A 14,282-nucleotide genomic window follows, 5' to 3' on the forward strand; every position below is an offset into this window, starting at 1 on the left:
CTAAAACATCTTGGCATCCATGGGTAAACATCAGGTTAATGTGAAATGAGGTGTGATGGTTACAGTTGCCAGTGCCAGGAGGTGTCTTGCGGCAATTTCCAGTTCATGTCACATAATCAATGTATGTTCCTTTCCTATGCACGGTTGTCTCTCACACACACGGCAGATTTCTTCCACCGGTTTACAACTCGAACCAAGGATCACAATATTACTTTCCAATGCTAAATTAGCCCAAAAACCGCGAGCAATTCGGCTCAAAGATACTTACACAGGTTAATGGCCTCTTGCTCCTCGCTCACAGATAGTCTTTTTCAGCAGCTGCACTTCTGGTTGTACAATATATTGATGAGTGTGGTGCACCTTGCTAGGAGGCTAGGAGTGCAGCTTCAACCAAACTTGAGAGGGGGACATCATGGATCATGGATGTCTTTTACAATTTAGATTTCAGATTTCCTGACAATGGACACGACGACGGCTATGTCATCGAGTTTGCCCCCGCTGAAACCCAGGTACCCCACTGCAAGAGCGGCATCTGAGAATGGGGTACTTCCGGCTGCAGATCTACCAACTTCCTGCGCCTTGGCAGCCAGGTGTTCAGCAATCTCCTGCAAGTGGAATAGCCATGCAATGATTCAATGTTCAGATTCGCTAGGCATTTTATTTATGAGGCAAGTTGATTCTAACCGTTGGTTTGAGATCGGCTTGTAAAGATTTCGAGACCATGGTGGCTACTTCTTGCTCATACACATTGTCAAAAAGACCATCACTTGCTGTTACAATGACATCACCATCCTCCAGCTCAATTGTATAATTCTGAAGGAAAAGGGTAAACAATAATGTTAGTTTTAAATTACTTAATACGATTGCACATGATTTATAGTACAAAGGCTAATCTTTGCACCTGTACAAGTTTCAGGGGATTATCGCCCTTCTCAATTTGCAGTGGAAAGTTGAAACCATAAACCATTGGTTTTGATTTTTGGTACACCTCTCCATTTCTTATCACCAGAAATCCAGAGTCTCCAATATTCGATGCATTGAGGAACTAAAACAATGACAAATGTAGCATTGAGGAACTAAAACAATGACAAATGTAACAATAAATACAGTGCAATTGGTTCATTAGAAACAAGAAGAGTCTTGATCAAAAGAACAGACCTGGCCATCAAAGTGAGCAACCAAAACAGTGGAAGAACCAGGAGAGTGCGCTTCATCTGCAGCCTTGGAAAGAACTTGTTCGGGTTTAATATCTGCAGCGCCTTGATTCTCCATAATGAACTTTTTACAACCATCCATTAGCTCCCTTGCATAAAGCCCTGCATTGATACCTGTTTACAAAAATTATACAACAACTTAGCACTTCAGCATTCCCATGAATAATTATGATACACTAAGAACTTCAGTATGAACATGTATCAGACACATAGTGTTGGCTCAAAATTAACTTTGCAGCTAATAAATAAATGAGTGAATGTTAACATTGGCCCAAGGGTACTACCGATATGAACACATTTTGCCCTCTTACTTGAAGACTTGGTCCAAACCAGGTTGTATGCCTTTCATTCTATATCCATATATAGAGCCTGTGGTAGACCAGTGGCCTGTGTGGGTTGACATTTCAAAAGAATATTCTTCTAAAGAAGGATGTTCCTATTTCTTGTACTAGTAGTAATAAACTTATTCTACAACCTCCATTTGACCATTTCCACATCCATTCTACAGTATTATAGTTCCATTTCTTTTGTGCAAGTCAACTTTTGGTGAAGAGTAGATCCAATACGGGGTGTAAAACAGAAAAACCCATATTCATCTCCCAGCACCTGCTATGGCTATTCAACTCGATGGTTATTGTGTAACCCTGATGGTCTTTGAATTGCCATCGTCCTGCTACCAGGCCCACAGGCAGGACACCATTTTCCCATTCCTATGGAGTTTAGAAAGAGAACTCTGTCCCTTGTTCCTCAACCATTATTCTTGCTAGTAGTAACTATCTGGCAGTACTTGATATCTTACTGAGCTGGACGTAAAGAAGCTAAAGTTGGTTCGTATTTTCCCACTACGATGTCAAACCCATAAAATACTCAAGGAACCAGAAAGAAAATGAATACTAAAGTATTCTTTAAATACTGAAAAAGTTGCTTTTGGTTAATAACATCATCAGTCAATTAATTTTCACTATAGTAAAAATGTAAAACATGCTTTATATGTCTTGTCCAACATCTATAGACTATAGATGATATAGTCACTAAGTCAATAAAATCTGCCAAGGTCCTTGTGTTTATTTTGTTTAACAAGCAAACATTTCTTGAATTTTCTGATGGATAAGGATTGACTACATGTTTGGAAAACACATTGTCTTCTAAAGTGAGCAGTAACTAAAATTTAAGAATAGAATTGGAATGTGGAAACCTGCGCCTGGAATGGAAAGCCTAGTTCACACTGTTGCACTGAAATATTCATGCGGTTTACCTTCAAATGACCACTGGCCAACTCCATCAGCCACACCAAACCAGCCATCACACGCAATAAAATATGCATCTTCTCCACCTGTTGCTGCCTGGAAAGTTATTCAAACCATAATTGAAGCATCAGGTGAACCATTAGTGTTTCTGACTTACAGTAATAGTGTTATCAAATGGAGTACCAAAGAAAAGTATGTAGAATGTGGAAGCAATAATTAACTGCTTATTTCAGCAATAGACATACTTTAAATGAATTTGCTTCTGTGATAGGGTCAAGATAGACTAAAGTCCAAAGGTATACAGCATAAAAGAGAACACGTAGCGCAATTATTAGTACCTTAGAAGGATGAGGCAAGATCGCAGCACCTGATGCCAACACAAGCGTTGATGAGGCTACTGGAACCATCCTTTATATGAATTACAACATGACAAAATTATTAAAGCTGTTTTTGGAGGTCCAGGTTTAAAAGCATAAAGACAGGAAAAGCCATAAGATATGTTTGCATGAAAAAGTTGCCTAACTAAATGAAGACAAAATACAGGTCATATCCAGCTTTGTAAGCATCAGATGCGCACAACCATTACTGCACAAACTTGTATGGAAATATATGAGCTATTAATAATTTACTGAATGCCTTTATGATTTGAAACACTTGAAATCGAAGTAAGAAAACAAATTAATACCTATCAGTATTCTTCACCTCTGAAGTGTCCTTTTCCCAATCTACCTTGTTACAAACTTCTTCCTATAGGGAAAAAGAGAGAACATTAGGCCCTCACTTGCACAAATCAAACTAAATACCACCATGCGGTAAATATCTGATAGCACAAGATCTATGCCCCCAAGTACAGATCATATTCACAACAATATTACCATTGTGCGACTAAATTTCTAGAGGCATATACCAAACTCTCAAGGTGTATGTCTGGACCCAGTTTTTATGAAGTGTTGATTTGAAACAGAGGCAGTGTGTTTTAGTATAAGGTATGATCCCTTACAAGATACTGTCATAGTATAAGGCAGGAGCAGACAAAACAAAAATATCGTGACAACAACAGATGATATACAACATTGATCCCGAGTATGAACAGATGGGGAAAGCGACCACATAACAACTGGCCCTCATCCAAACAAAATTGTTACAGACATCAGTGAGCTGCGGTTATAAAAAAAAAAAAAGAGGAAACCGAGGGTCCACCAAAATGCTTCAAGTTTCTGACTTTGTGTGTGTCCATGAACTTAGTAAATGATTTACTAGTGCAGGTACCAACAACATGAACTCTTCAATTTACTCCTTGTAAACAGATACTAGTAAACAAATTACAAATCGATTGAAGCATTAACCGAGTCACCCAACCTTGTCAAGAAAAAATTACCATCTTCAATCATTCACAATTGACAGCATCCTTTTTTCAGAAATTAACCATGTTTCACAATTCACAGCATCCATTTTCAGAAAAAAAATTACTACAAATATATTTTTCTTGATGAAGGTACGGGTGAAATCGGGTGAGGAATATCAATCAGGGCGTATCGAAATCAGAGGAGTAAAATTGAGCAGGTGAGGGAAGGGGAGAGGCATACCGCCGGTGGCGGCGGGACGGCGAACTCGGCGGGCTGGTCGTCGTCGGCGGCGGTGGAGGCGCTGGACTCGGTGTCGACGTCGGTGTCGGAATCCCGCGCGGTGGAGCCATCCGAGGCCTCCTCCCCCGCATCCTCCAAACCGGAGGTCGCCGTCGCCTCCGCTCCTCCACTCGCCACCACCTCCTCCGCGTCCAAACCCGTCGCCGTCGCCGTCACCTCCCCTTCTCCACCGCCATCCCGGGCCTCAGGTTCAGCAGCTGCGGCGGCGTCACCGTCGAGCCCTGATTCGACGACGGCCGCGGCCTCGGGAGCCACGGCGTCCGCCCGCCGCTGCTGCTGCTCCTCGTCGTCGTCGTCCCGGGGGCGCGCGAAGCGGAAGACGATGCTCCCGTCGGCGAGCTCTGGGCGGGAGCAAGAGAGAGAGACAAGTGAGACCGAGAGCGGCAGAGACGCTAGCTGCTAGGCTGCTGCTGCTGCTACTGCTTACCGGTGGAGGAGTGGAGGTCGGGGGCGGCGCGGCAGGCGGTGGCGGTGGAGTGGGGGCGGCGGTGGTGGCGAGGGGAGGGGGAGACGGGGAGGGGCGGGGGAGGGGGAGGGGCGAGCTTGCAGGGGCGCAGGTCGAGCAGCCCCGCCGCCAGCGGCAGCTCCGCCATGGCTCACCTCGAGCAAGCAAAGAGAGATTTGAAAATGGAGATGAGCTCGAGAGAGAGGAGGAGGAGGAGACGAGGTTTTTTGTGCTGGAGTAGTAGTGGTGGGAGTGAAGAGATTAGCGTTGGTTTCTAGGCGAGGAGGAATGAGATTATTATGAGAAGGGGTAAGGAAACAAACAAGGAGGGAAGGGGACACTGGGGGGTGGGCCCGGGGTGGAGTAATGGTGAGTTAATCTGGGTGGTTAACGGTGCAACATAAAGAAATGGGTTTGGACGGTGGTGCTAATTGTGTGGTCGTTATTTTTGCATTTACCCACCGGTAACTCCGTCGCAAAGGTTCATCCTACAAACACAGCCTCCTACTAATTGGCTATAAATAAACCCTAACCTGTATAAAGGTATATACTCGCACACACTATCCTATATATTCCTACTACACATATCTTGTACAAGAAAAATAGAATCACAGGAAACAGGAATAGAAAATTAGAAGAATAAAAAAACACATAGGAGTAAGTAAAAAACAGAGGATTATAAAACACAGAATAAATACATGAATGATCGTTCGATTAAACCACACAAAAATATAGAAATAATCATTTGATTGGACCACTGGAAAACACAGGATAAACACATAAATAATCGTTTGGTCGGACAACACGGAAAATGCAGGAATGATCATTTGATTGGACCACAGGAATTAGATGAGAGATAGAATCAGGAAAATTTTCAAGAGGTTGGAACTCTGGCTAAATTTATTTGAAAATCTCTATAGGATTGTCCATTACATAGGAACTAGCATGGTGGCCCGCGCAGATTGCGCGGCTAGTATCATTATATTTTCTCTCATATAATAGCATATATGTTTTTTATTATATTATTCAAATATATTAAAATGACAACATAATTTTAAATTTTACAATAACTTTACAAAACTACTAATGTGTAATATTCATATTGTATTTTATATACGTGTTAGTTATTAATTATTTTTAATATCAAATTTTAGTTATTTGTAAATTATATATATTCCTATATGGACTCTAGACTCGTCTTTTAATATATTTTTTAATTTCGAATTTTCTGTAAAAGTGTATTTCTATATAGACTCTATACTCTTCTTCCAACATTATTTATTTTTATTTCTAAATTTTTATTATTTCTAATTGTATTTCTATGTGGACTCTAAACTCATATTTCAATATTCTTTAATTTTTAATTTCGAATTTCAGTTACTTCTTGTATTCCTATATTGACTTTAAATTCTTCTTCCCATGTTTTTCTTAATTTCAAATTTTAGTTATTTGTAAATTGTATTTTTATACGGGCTCTAAACTCTACTTTTAATTTTATTATATTTATTTCAAATTTTAGTTAGTTTTAAATTCCTATATGGACTCTATACTCTACTTCTAATATTCCTTATTTTTAATTCTGTATTTCAGTTATTTCCTAATTATATTTCTATATGGACTCTATACTCTATTTCTAATATTCCTTATTTTTAATTCCGAATTTCAGTTATTTTCTAATTGTATTTCTATATGGACTTTATACTCTACTTCTAATATTCCTTATTTGTAATTCTAAATTTCAACTATTTCCTAATTGTATTCTATATGGACTTTATACTCTACTTCTAATATTCCTTATTTTTAATTCCGAATTTCAGCTATTTCCTAATTATATTTCTATATGGACTCTATACTCTACTTCTTATATTCCTTATTTTTAATTCTGAATTTCAGTTATTTCCTAATTGTATTTATATATGGACTCTATACTCTACTTCTAATATTCCTTATTTGTAATTCCGAATTTCAGCTATTTCCTAATTGTATTTCTATATGGACTCTATCCTCTACTTATAATATTCCTTATTTTTAATTCCGAATTTCAGCTATTTCCTAATTGTATTTCTATATGGACTCTATCCTCTACTTATAATATTCCTTATTTTTAATTCCGAATTTCAGCTATTTCCTAATTGTATTTCTATATGGACTCTAGTCTCCTCTTCTAATATTCCTTATTTTTTAATTCCGAGTTTCAGTTATTTCTAAATTGTATTTCTATATGGACTCTAGTCTCCTCTTATAATATTTCTTATTTTTTAATTCCGAATTTCAGCTATTTCTAAATTGTATTTCTATATGGACTCTGTCTTTTCTTTTTCTCCGATTAATGTGAGAATTTCTAGGCCATGAGAGCGAACGTGAAGGCTCCTTTTTCTATTCCTTTAATAATATAATAGATTCCAAAACATATGATATGATTTAATCATTTCTTTAAAAGGTCTTTATAGTAAATTTTCCTATATAATTAAAATTCTCTAAAATTTCTATGTTTTTCCTTCAAATCAAAGGGACCCTTCAAATTAATAAAGTCATCATGAACGCTGCATTATCGAATGGTACATCACCTACTTATAAAAAATAGTCATAAATATGAGCATCCATATTAAATATAGGACATAAACCTGAATGGACTGATTTCATCACAAACAACCTAACTAATTGAGCTACGATCAATTTGTATTTGGAGATAATATTTGACGTTGAGCATATGATTTGATGAAAAATGTTCAAACTTTGATGTTACTTTTATATCGAAATAAGTTTATAAAACCTACATGTTTTTCTAGGACTAAGACCTATATATTATGGTGTTTTTCATGGTAAATCTAGACAGATCATTTTGTATTTTTATAATCTACGGGGCTAAAAGTTTATCTCAAAATCGTCCTAAACATTAAATATATATGCTTGGAGCCTTAGAGGTAGTATAATTTTCATAAAATTCCTGATTCCAAACTAGTAGTAGTGCTACTACTCAAATTGTTTCTCCAAGTGTCATGTCAATGGGTGGTGTTGATACTAGCTAGACTCGCCAAACCTACGCATGGTCTCTACTTAGGTTGAGAGAAAAAAACATTTTTCCCGACGTAAGGGTCTTTTTTTCGCAGATGAACATGACTAGCCAAATGACCGCCTAAAAAATATAAATCGGCTTGTATCTTCTCACGGCTTTCTTTACGGTTACTCTTGATGCACCCCAATAACTACTGTATAGCTAGATTTTGTCGAATTTCATGTCAGCTGGTTTGGCTTGTTTTCCAACTATGGCTAGCCTAACATCACCCCTGTCACACACAAGATGTTACCCCCACCCTACGGCCAGTTGTCTATTTTGTCATATGCAATTTTTAGCCCCGTCTCTCCTCTCCATGACAAACGGCATTAGCAGAGTGATAATAACTTACTCTGTCGGTTTCATATTATAGGTCGCTTTGAGTTTTTTCCTATTTTTAAGTTTAAGTAAGTTTATAGAAAAAACATTTTAAACACCAAATCATTTTCATTAAATCTAGCACGGAATATATTTTGGTAATATGTTTGTTTTGTGTTAAAAAATACTTCTATATTTTTCTATAAACTTAATCAAATGTAAAAAAAATTGACTAAGAAAAAAATCAAAACAACTTATAATATGAAACGGGGAAGTAGACAAAATCAGATCTTCTGACGCATTGTCACCATGATGTCGTAGCTGACATGTGGACTCTAGACGATTGGTCTCATATGTCAATGACCATATCACCTATAGGATGAATATCATGTTCATCGAAGGACTTATGAATACTGTATTAGGATTATGGGCAAGGAAAATGCTCTGGTACTATGTAGCATATATGACTATAAGAATTTTATAGCTAATTATAAATCTAGTTCATAAGAAAAAACAATATATGTACCGATAGATATTGGTAATTTGGTACATAGCCATATTATAATACATATATGCATTATGATTTATCCATTTAATACCCAGATAAATAAAAAGCACAATAAATATAGGCATTTACTTTTTTTATCATACATAAATAAAAAAACCGTGTTCATTTCTTTATGTAACACTTTCTTCCAATTTGTTTCATATTTTAGGTTACCTTTTTCATTTTAAAAATTCTCCTATAATCTAAATAAAACTTTTAGTAAATTTCACAAAACTACATGTACTTTTAGAGGTGAAAACGGAGTGGATTCAGACGTATAGTGGTCATACCATATCCTAAACCATATTTTTTAAGCGGATTCAGAGCGGGTGCAGATAGTGTACGGATGCGGAGCGGATTGTTTCGGATGTCGGAAATGATACGGATTCGGTTCGGAAACGGATTAAATTTATCGGATGTTGCGTGTGTAATACAACATCGAGTTAGCAATGCAAAGAACAATAATACAATAATCAATAAACGATCCATCGTAATAATTATGTGCTTAAGTGTTAAACAGCATGAATATATGATGTTCATAATATAAAATTACAGCTACGCAAGTGTGACATGAAACGGTGAAAGTCTCAGACTAAGAAATCTAGGTTAATTGATGGGTTAGGCTATTAGATGGACCAACTTATGTTATATGCTATAGATAAAGTGGTCGCTTGCGTTGATAATTTTGGATTATCCGGCAAACGGTCTATTGGATAATCCGATGAAAATATCGGATAATTAGTATCCGCCGGATTTTAGAGATACCATATCCTCATCCGCATCCACATCCATATCCGCTGGATATCTAAAAGACCATACCATATCCTCGTTTCAAACGGATTCGGAGCGGATCGGATCGGATATTATCCGATCCGTTTTCACCCCTAGGTACTTTGGTCAAATTACCACAAAACTATAAATTTAACATGATATATTACAAATTTACATATTTAACGCTAAATTTGTCATAGAACTGTAGACTTAAGATAGAATATCGTAAAACTACAGATTTAATAACAAAATTATCACAAAACTATATGCTGAATATCAATTTAATCACAAAAATTGGACATTTATAACTCAAAAATAAAATTAATGCTACGGATTTAAACCCCAAAATCTGTAGTTTTATGATAATTTTATTGTTAAATATATAGTTTTGTAATACTTAGACTTAAACCTGTAGTTTTGTGATAAATTTATTATTAAATCTGTAGTATGATAATTTGAACAAAGTGCCTGTAGCTTTGTGGAATTTACTCTACGGATTTAGGTTACCTAGTTCTTTTACAACACATGTTTCTTCCTCCATGCACCCTGGTGTTGGCCGGCATGCATCTTTGATGTTGATGGGTGGTGGATACCTTTAATCTCCTTTCATTTTAGGTCCTGTTTGGTTCGCGGGACAAAAAGTTTTTGGCGTGTCACATCGGATATACGGGCACACATTTAAAGTATTAAACATAAACTAATAATAAAAAAAATTACAGGTTCCGCCTGTAAAGTGCGAGATGAATTTATTAAGCCTAATTAATTTGTCATTATCAAATGTTTACTGTATCACCACATTGTCAAATTATGGAGCAATTAAACTTAAAAATTCCTCTCGCAATTTACACGTAATCGGTGTAATTAGTTTTTTTTTCTATATGTAATACTCTATGTATGTGTCCAAATATTCTATATGATAGGGTGAAAAGTTTTTGTTTACTCCCTCTGTCCCATAATGTTGCAACCTAGGATGGGTACGAATCTGGACATGCCTCATGTCCAGATTCGTAGTCCTAGGATGAGGCATGTCCAAATTCGTAGTTTTAGGATGGGTCTCATCCTATCCTAGGTTACAATATTATGGGACGGATGGAGTAGAAACTAAACAAGGCCCTAGTGGCCAGCCACTCAGGTGCCGGTGCCTAGCAAGCATTGACTACATACATAGGGTTGGGAAGGAGGTCGCCATGTATGTCATTAACACCCAAAATCCTAATAATAAAGGGTCACTATTTGCTAATTAATCTGAGAAAAGGTGTGGATGTCATCATGCGTTGTTTTATGTATGTAGTTAATGACCGACTTTAAAGTACCCTTTAGACCGGGTTATGTTTGGTTCCGATATATTTATTAGATTGCAAAATGACAAAACAAAGTCAAATCAAAGAGCGGAGCTATAGTGCAAGAGGGGATGCCTACAACTCGGTAAAATTTTTTAACTATAATTTACCTGTTTTTCATTATATACGTATCCTTCTAATACAAACTTAGTCATTCATATCAGCTTAAACTTATCCAAAGCAGAGTAAAGTTTGCGGGTGACACCCCCTCAATATTTTTTTTAAACTACCCCTCAATTTCATATACAACAAAAAAGATTACAACCCTACCATTACAAGAAAAAAACCAAATAAACATATGTTAAAATAGAATAATGATGCTGCACCTCATAAAACACTGAAGATATGTGAGCTGTAGAGTGCAGCCACAGCGCTGGCAGCTCTGGTATGTAAGAAAAAAAATACATTAATAAATATCGGTCACCATTTTTATTTCTTCTTACAGAACAGCCGACCGATGTCGTCAAACATGTCAAACAAGTCGACGACCTGAATCCGCACTGCCAATTGAATTATCAACAAACTAGAAATTAAACAATCTTAATTGATTGATGAGTGATGACATTGTGAACGGGATAACCTTAAAAAGAACGAGGAAGACCCTGTTTCTTTCAGCTTGGGATTATTATAATCCAGATTATTGGGAGTAAGCTGAAAGAAACAGACAACTTATTGAAGTAGCTTATTATAATCTGATAAGCTCATTTAGGTGAGCTTTTTCCAGATTATTGGGTGAAAAATTACCCAGCATGCCACCCCACTCCCTCTTTAGACTGGCAAACCCAATAATTTAGGCTCTAATAATCTATGAAAGAAACAACTAACCACTTATTCTACTACAGATTATAACAATCTAGATTAGAGTAATCTGACTCAATAATCTAGATTATAATAATCCCAAGCTGAAAGAAGAAACAGGGCCTAAAAGACTCTAAACATAACTCTATAAACTTCATAAAAGATAAATCCTAGACTACTAATACTCAATAGATTTTTTTCCTACAAAAACTTTATTGGAAAATCTACAAACTTAGTAGAACTTAGGCTGAGTTCTTTCTTCACTTTCCCAACTCACGCCTCTCGTTTTCTGCATGCACGTTTTTTAAACTACTAAATGATACGATTTTTTGCAAATTTTTCTAGACGGAAGTTGTTTTTAAAAATTATATTAATTTATTTTTAAAATTATTTTAGCTAATACTTAATTAATTTACATTAATAAACCATCAGTTTTTCCTTGTGAGACTAAACTCTACCTTCTGAACAGAGCCCAAGATGGATTGAGAGATGGCATGCTTCCCTCTTGCCTCTAGCAAGAACGCCCAAGGCAGAGGATGGGATAAACGGATCGAAATGGTGACAAAAAGTTTCGAGACGAGTTGCGACCTTGGTAATTTCGTAAGAATCGTATATAGACGAGAATTTTTTTTAAAAAAAAAATCTCATTTTCCATTGCTCTAATCGAAATTCGATAATCACGTCTATAGTGGTCCTACTGTGCGAAAATTAATCATAGAGATGCAACCAGTCATTAACCAAGATAAATTGCAAATGATACGGATTCATCAATATGTGATGTGCAACACACACCACCCACCTCCAGGTAGGCCCGGCCCCCACGAGCCTGATGCTACTGATTATTAAGAATAGAGTTGACAAGATCCTTATCTGTTTGGATATATGCCCTAACCTTCGAAGCAAGAACATAATCTATTCCACGTAGCAAATCATTTTTATTCCAGGGACAATGATGATATCTCTTTCTTTTCACTATTTCTGATCTACACTAGAAGATTAAATACGAACAGTTTTGATTTGATTTGGACGGCCCCTATTTAATTTGGCTCTGGAACTGTGTTAAATAGTACCGTAGTATGAAAAATATACGGGATCTTTTAATGTGGTCGATCTGTGAGGTTCTTTGAAAAGGTTTTTATTAGAAAGAGAACACAACCAGGACAGAATTTTTTTTAGAAACATAGTACAACCACATACGCTCTCCGGAAGACTAGGTCGGTATATCTTGAAATTGATGGAGTCACTGCGGATGCCTCTCGCTAGATATCGACTAGTATGTCACCTAGCATTGAAAGAATAATTAGTAGTAAATATAAGCACCAGTCAAATCTATAATTTGAATCTGGGTGGGCTGGTTCTACCGCGAGCAAGCTAACCAGTTGAGCTACGCGCATTTCGCAGCTGAAACGGAAAATTATGGAGCAAATTTTATTATCGGTGCTAATTAATGACAAGACTGATCGTATGTGCTGATGTAAGACTAAAAACACATTAATTAAAATAATCAAGATGGGAAAGCCTGTATGTATGGATGCTCTTAATTTGGTTTGATGTCTTGGTAGCTGGTTGCTGGTAGATTTGAGTTGATAGAGTGCCAGGAAAATTCGATCGATCTGGAGGTTGTCATCTCAAGATCAATGATAAGTTGGTTTGAATGTCCTTTGCACAGTGACACTCTAAAAGTGACCTTTTTGCCAATAATTGCTGGGCAAAGACAAGATAACTAGTATTCCCTCCATACTCATAAAGGTTTAGGATAATATTTAAGTCAAACCTTAAGAATATAAATTATGAATAACTCTCAAATTATTAAGTTTGAAAATATAAAAATTATATGAATAGATTTATCTTGAAAAATACTTTCATAAAAATATACATATATCACTTTTCAATAAATATTTTTATAGAAACAAGAAGTCAAATTTGTGTTTTGGAGATCGTGTCGCTGTCTTAAACGACTTCCTTTATGAGTACGGAAAGAGTACTCATAACAGGGCTCATATTGAGGTTTTGTACTGATACCTCCTGTTGATAACCTAGAGAGATCGTGTATGCATGTTTCTGATATTGTAATTTAGGCAATCTTCACTCTTTTTAAAAAATAACAGCCTTGCTAAGAAGAGTGACAACCATAATTTAGATAATCTTCAACCAAAAGATATAATTTTTACAATTTTTTACTAGCTTGATCATGAATATGACCAATTAAGTTTTCTTTAGTTACACTACTGCCTACATTTTTTTGTCGACCATAACTCTTAGGCTCTGTTCGTTTCCTGGAGTTCCCAACTCCCCCATCTCATTTTCCGCGCGCACGCTTTTCAAACTGCTAAACGGTGTGTTTTTTGCAAAAAGTTTATATACGAAAATTGCTTAAAAAAATTATATTGATCCATTTTTGAAAAAAAAATTAGCAAATAATTAATTAATCACGTGCTAATGGACTGCTTCGTTTTCCGTACCGGAGGGATGGGTTCCCAACTCAACCAAAAGAACAGAACCTTAGGCTGCATTTGTTCCTTTTTGTTGGCAACTAATCTCTCGCGCAAGTAAAACAGAATGACTCATTAGCACATGATTAATTAAGTATTAGCTAATATTTTAAATTAATAGATTAATATGATTTTTTAAAACAACTTTTATATTATTTTTTTCAAATACAGGAGTATAATTTAGCGGTTTGAAAAACATACGCGCGAAAAACGAGGGATGTGAATTGGGATTCAACTTAAGAACACAACCTAGTACCTATCAGTGCCTTCCTTCAAAGACTTTAGTACTTCTTTTCGAGTTTCAATACAACCTTTTGTGATATCCAGGAATTTTAGATAATGGAAATGTATATTACGATACCGAGACATGTATATATATACCTCTCGATACCTCCTAGCCAATAGGACA

The 14,282-nt window shown here is 36.3% G+C and overlaps 1 protein-coding gene across 1 annotated transcript; it reads right to left on the reverse strand.

The window, feature by feature from the left end:
* Positions 1 to 10: 10 nt before the first annotated feature.
* On the reverse strand, positions 11 to 4,821 carry LOC4348468 (probable protein phosphatase 2C 71). Its single transcript, NM_001423937.1, has 9 exons — positions 4,535 to 4,821; positions 4,048 to 4,448; positions 3,147 to 3,208; positions 2,800 to 2,869; positions 2,470 to 2,557; positions 1,159 to 1,328; positions 902 to 1,045; positions 685 to 813; positions 11 to 605 (listed from the first exon to the last, which is right to left on the reverse strand). Exons 1-9 carry the CDS (start codon positions 4,698 to 4,700, stop codon positions 438 to 440), a joined length of 1,398 nt encoding a protein of 465 aa, NP_001410866.1. The 5' UTR covers positions 4,701 to 4,821; the 3' UTR covers positions 11 to 437.
* Positions 4,822 to 14,282: the final 9,461 nt, after the last annotated feature.

The sequence above is a fragment of the Oryza sativa genome, chromosome 10, assembly GCF_034140825.1.
Source record: "Oryza sativa Japonica Group chromosome 10, ASM3414082v1".
In the NCBI taxonomy this organism is placed as follows: Eukaryota; Viridiplantae; Streptophyta; class Magnoliopsida; order Poales; family Poaceae; genus Oryza; species Oryza sativa.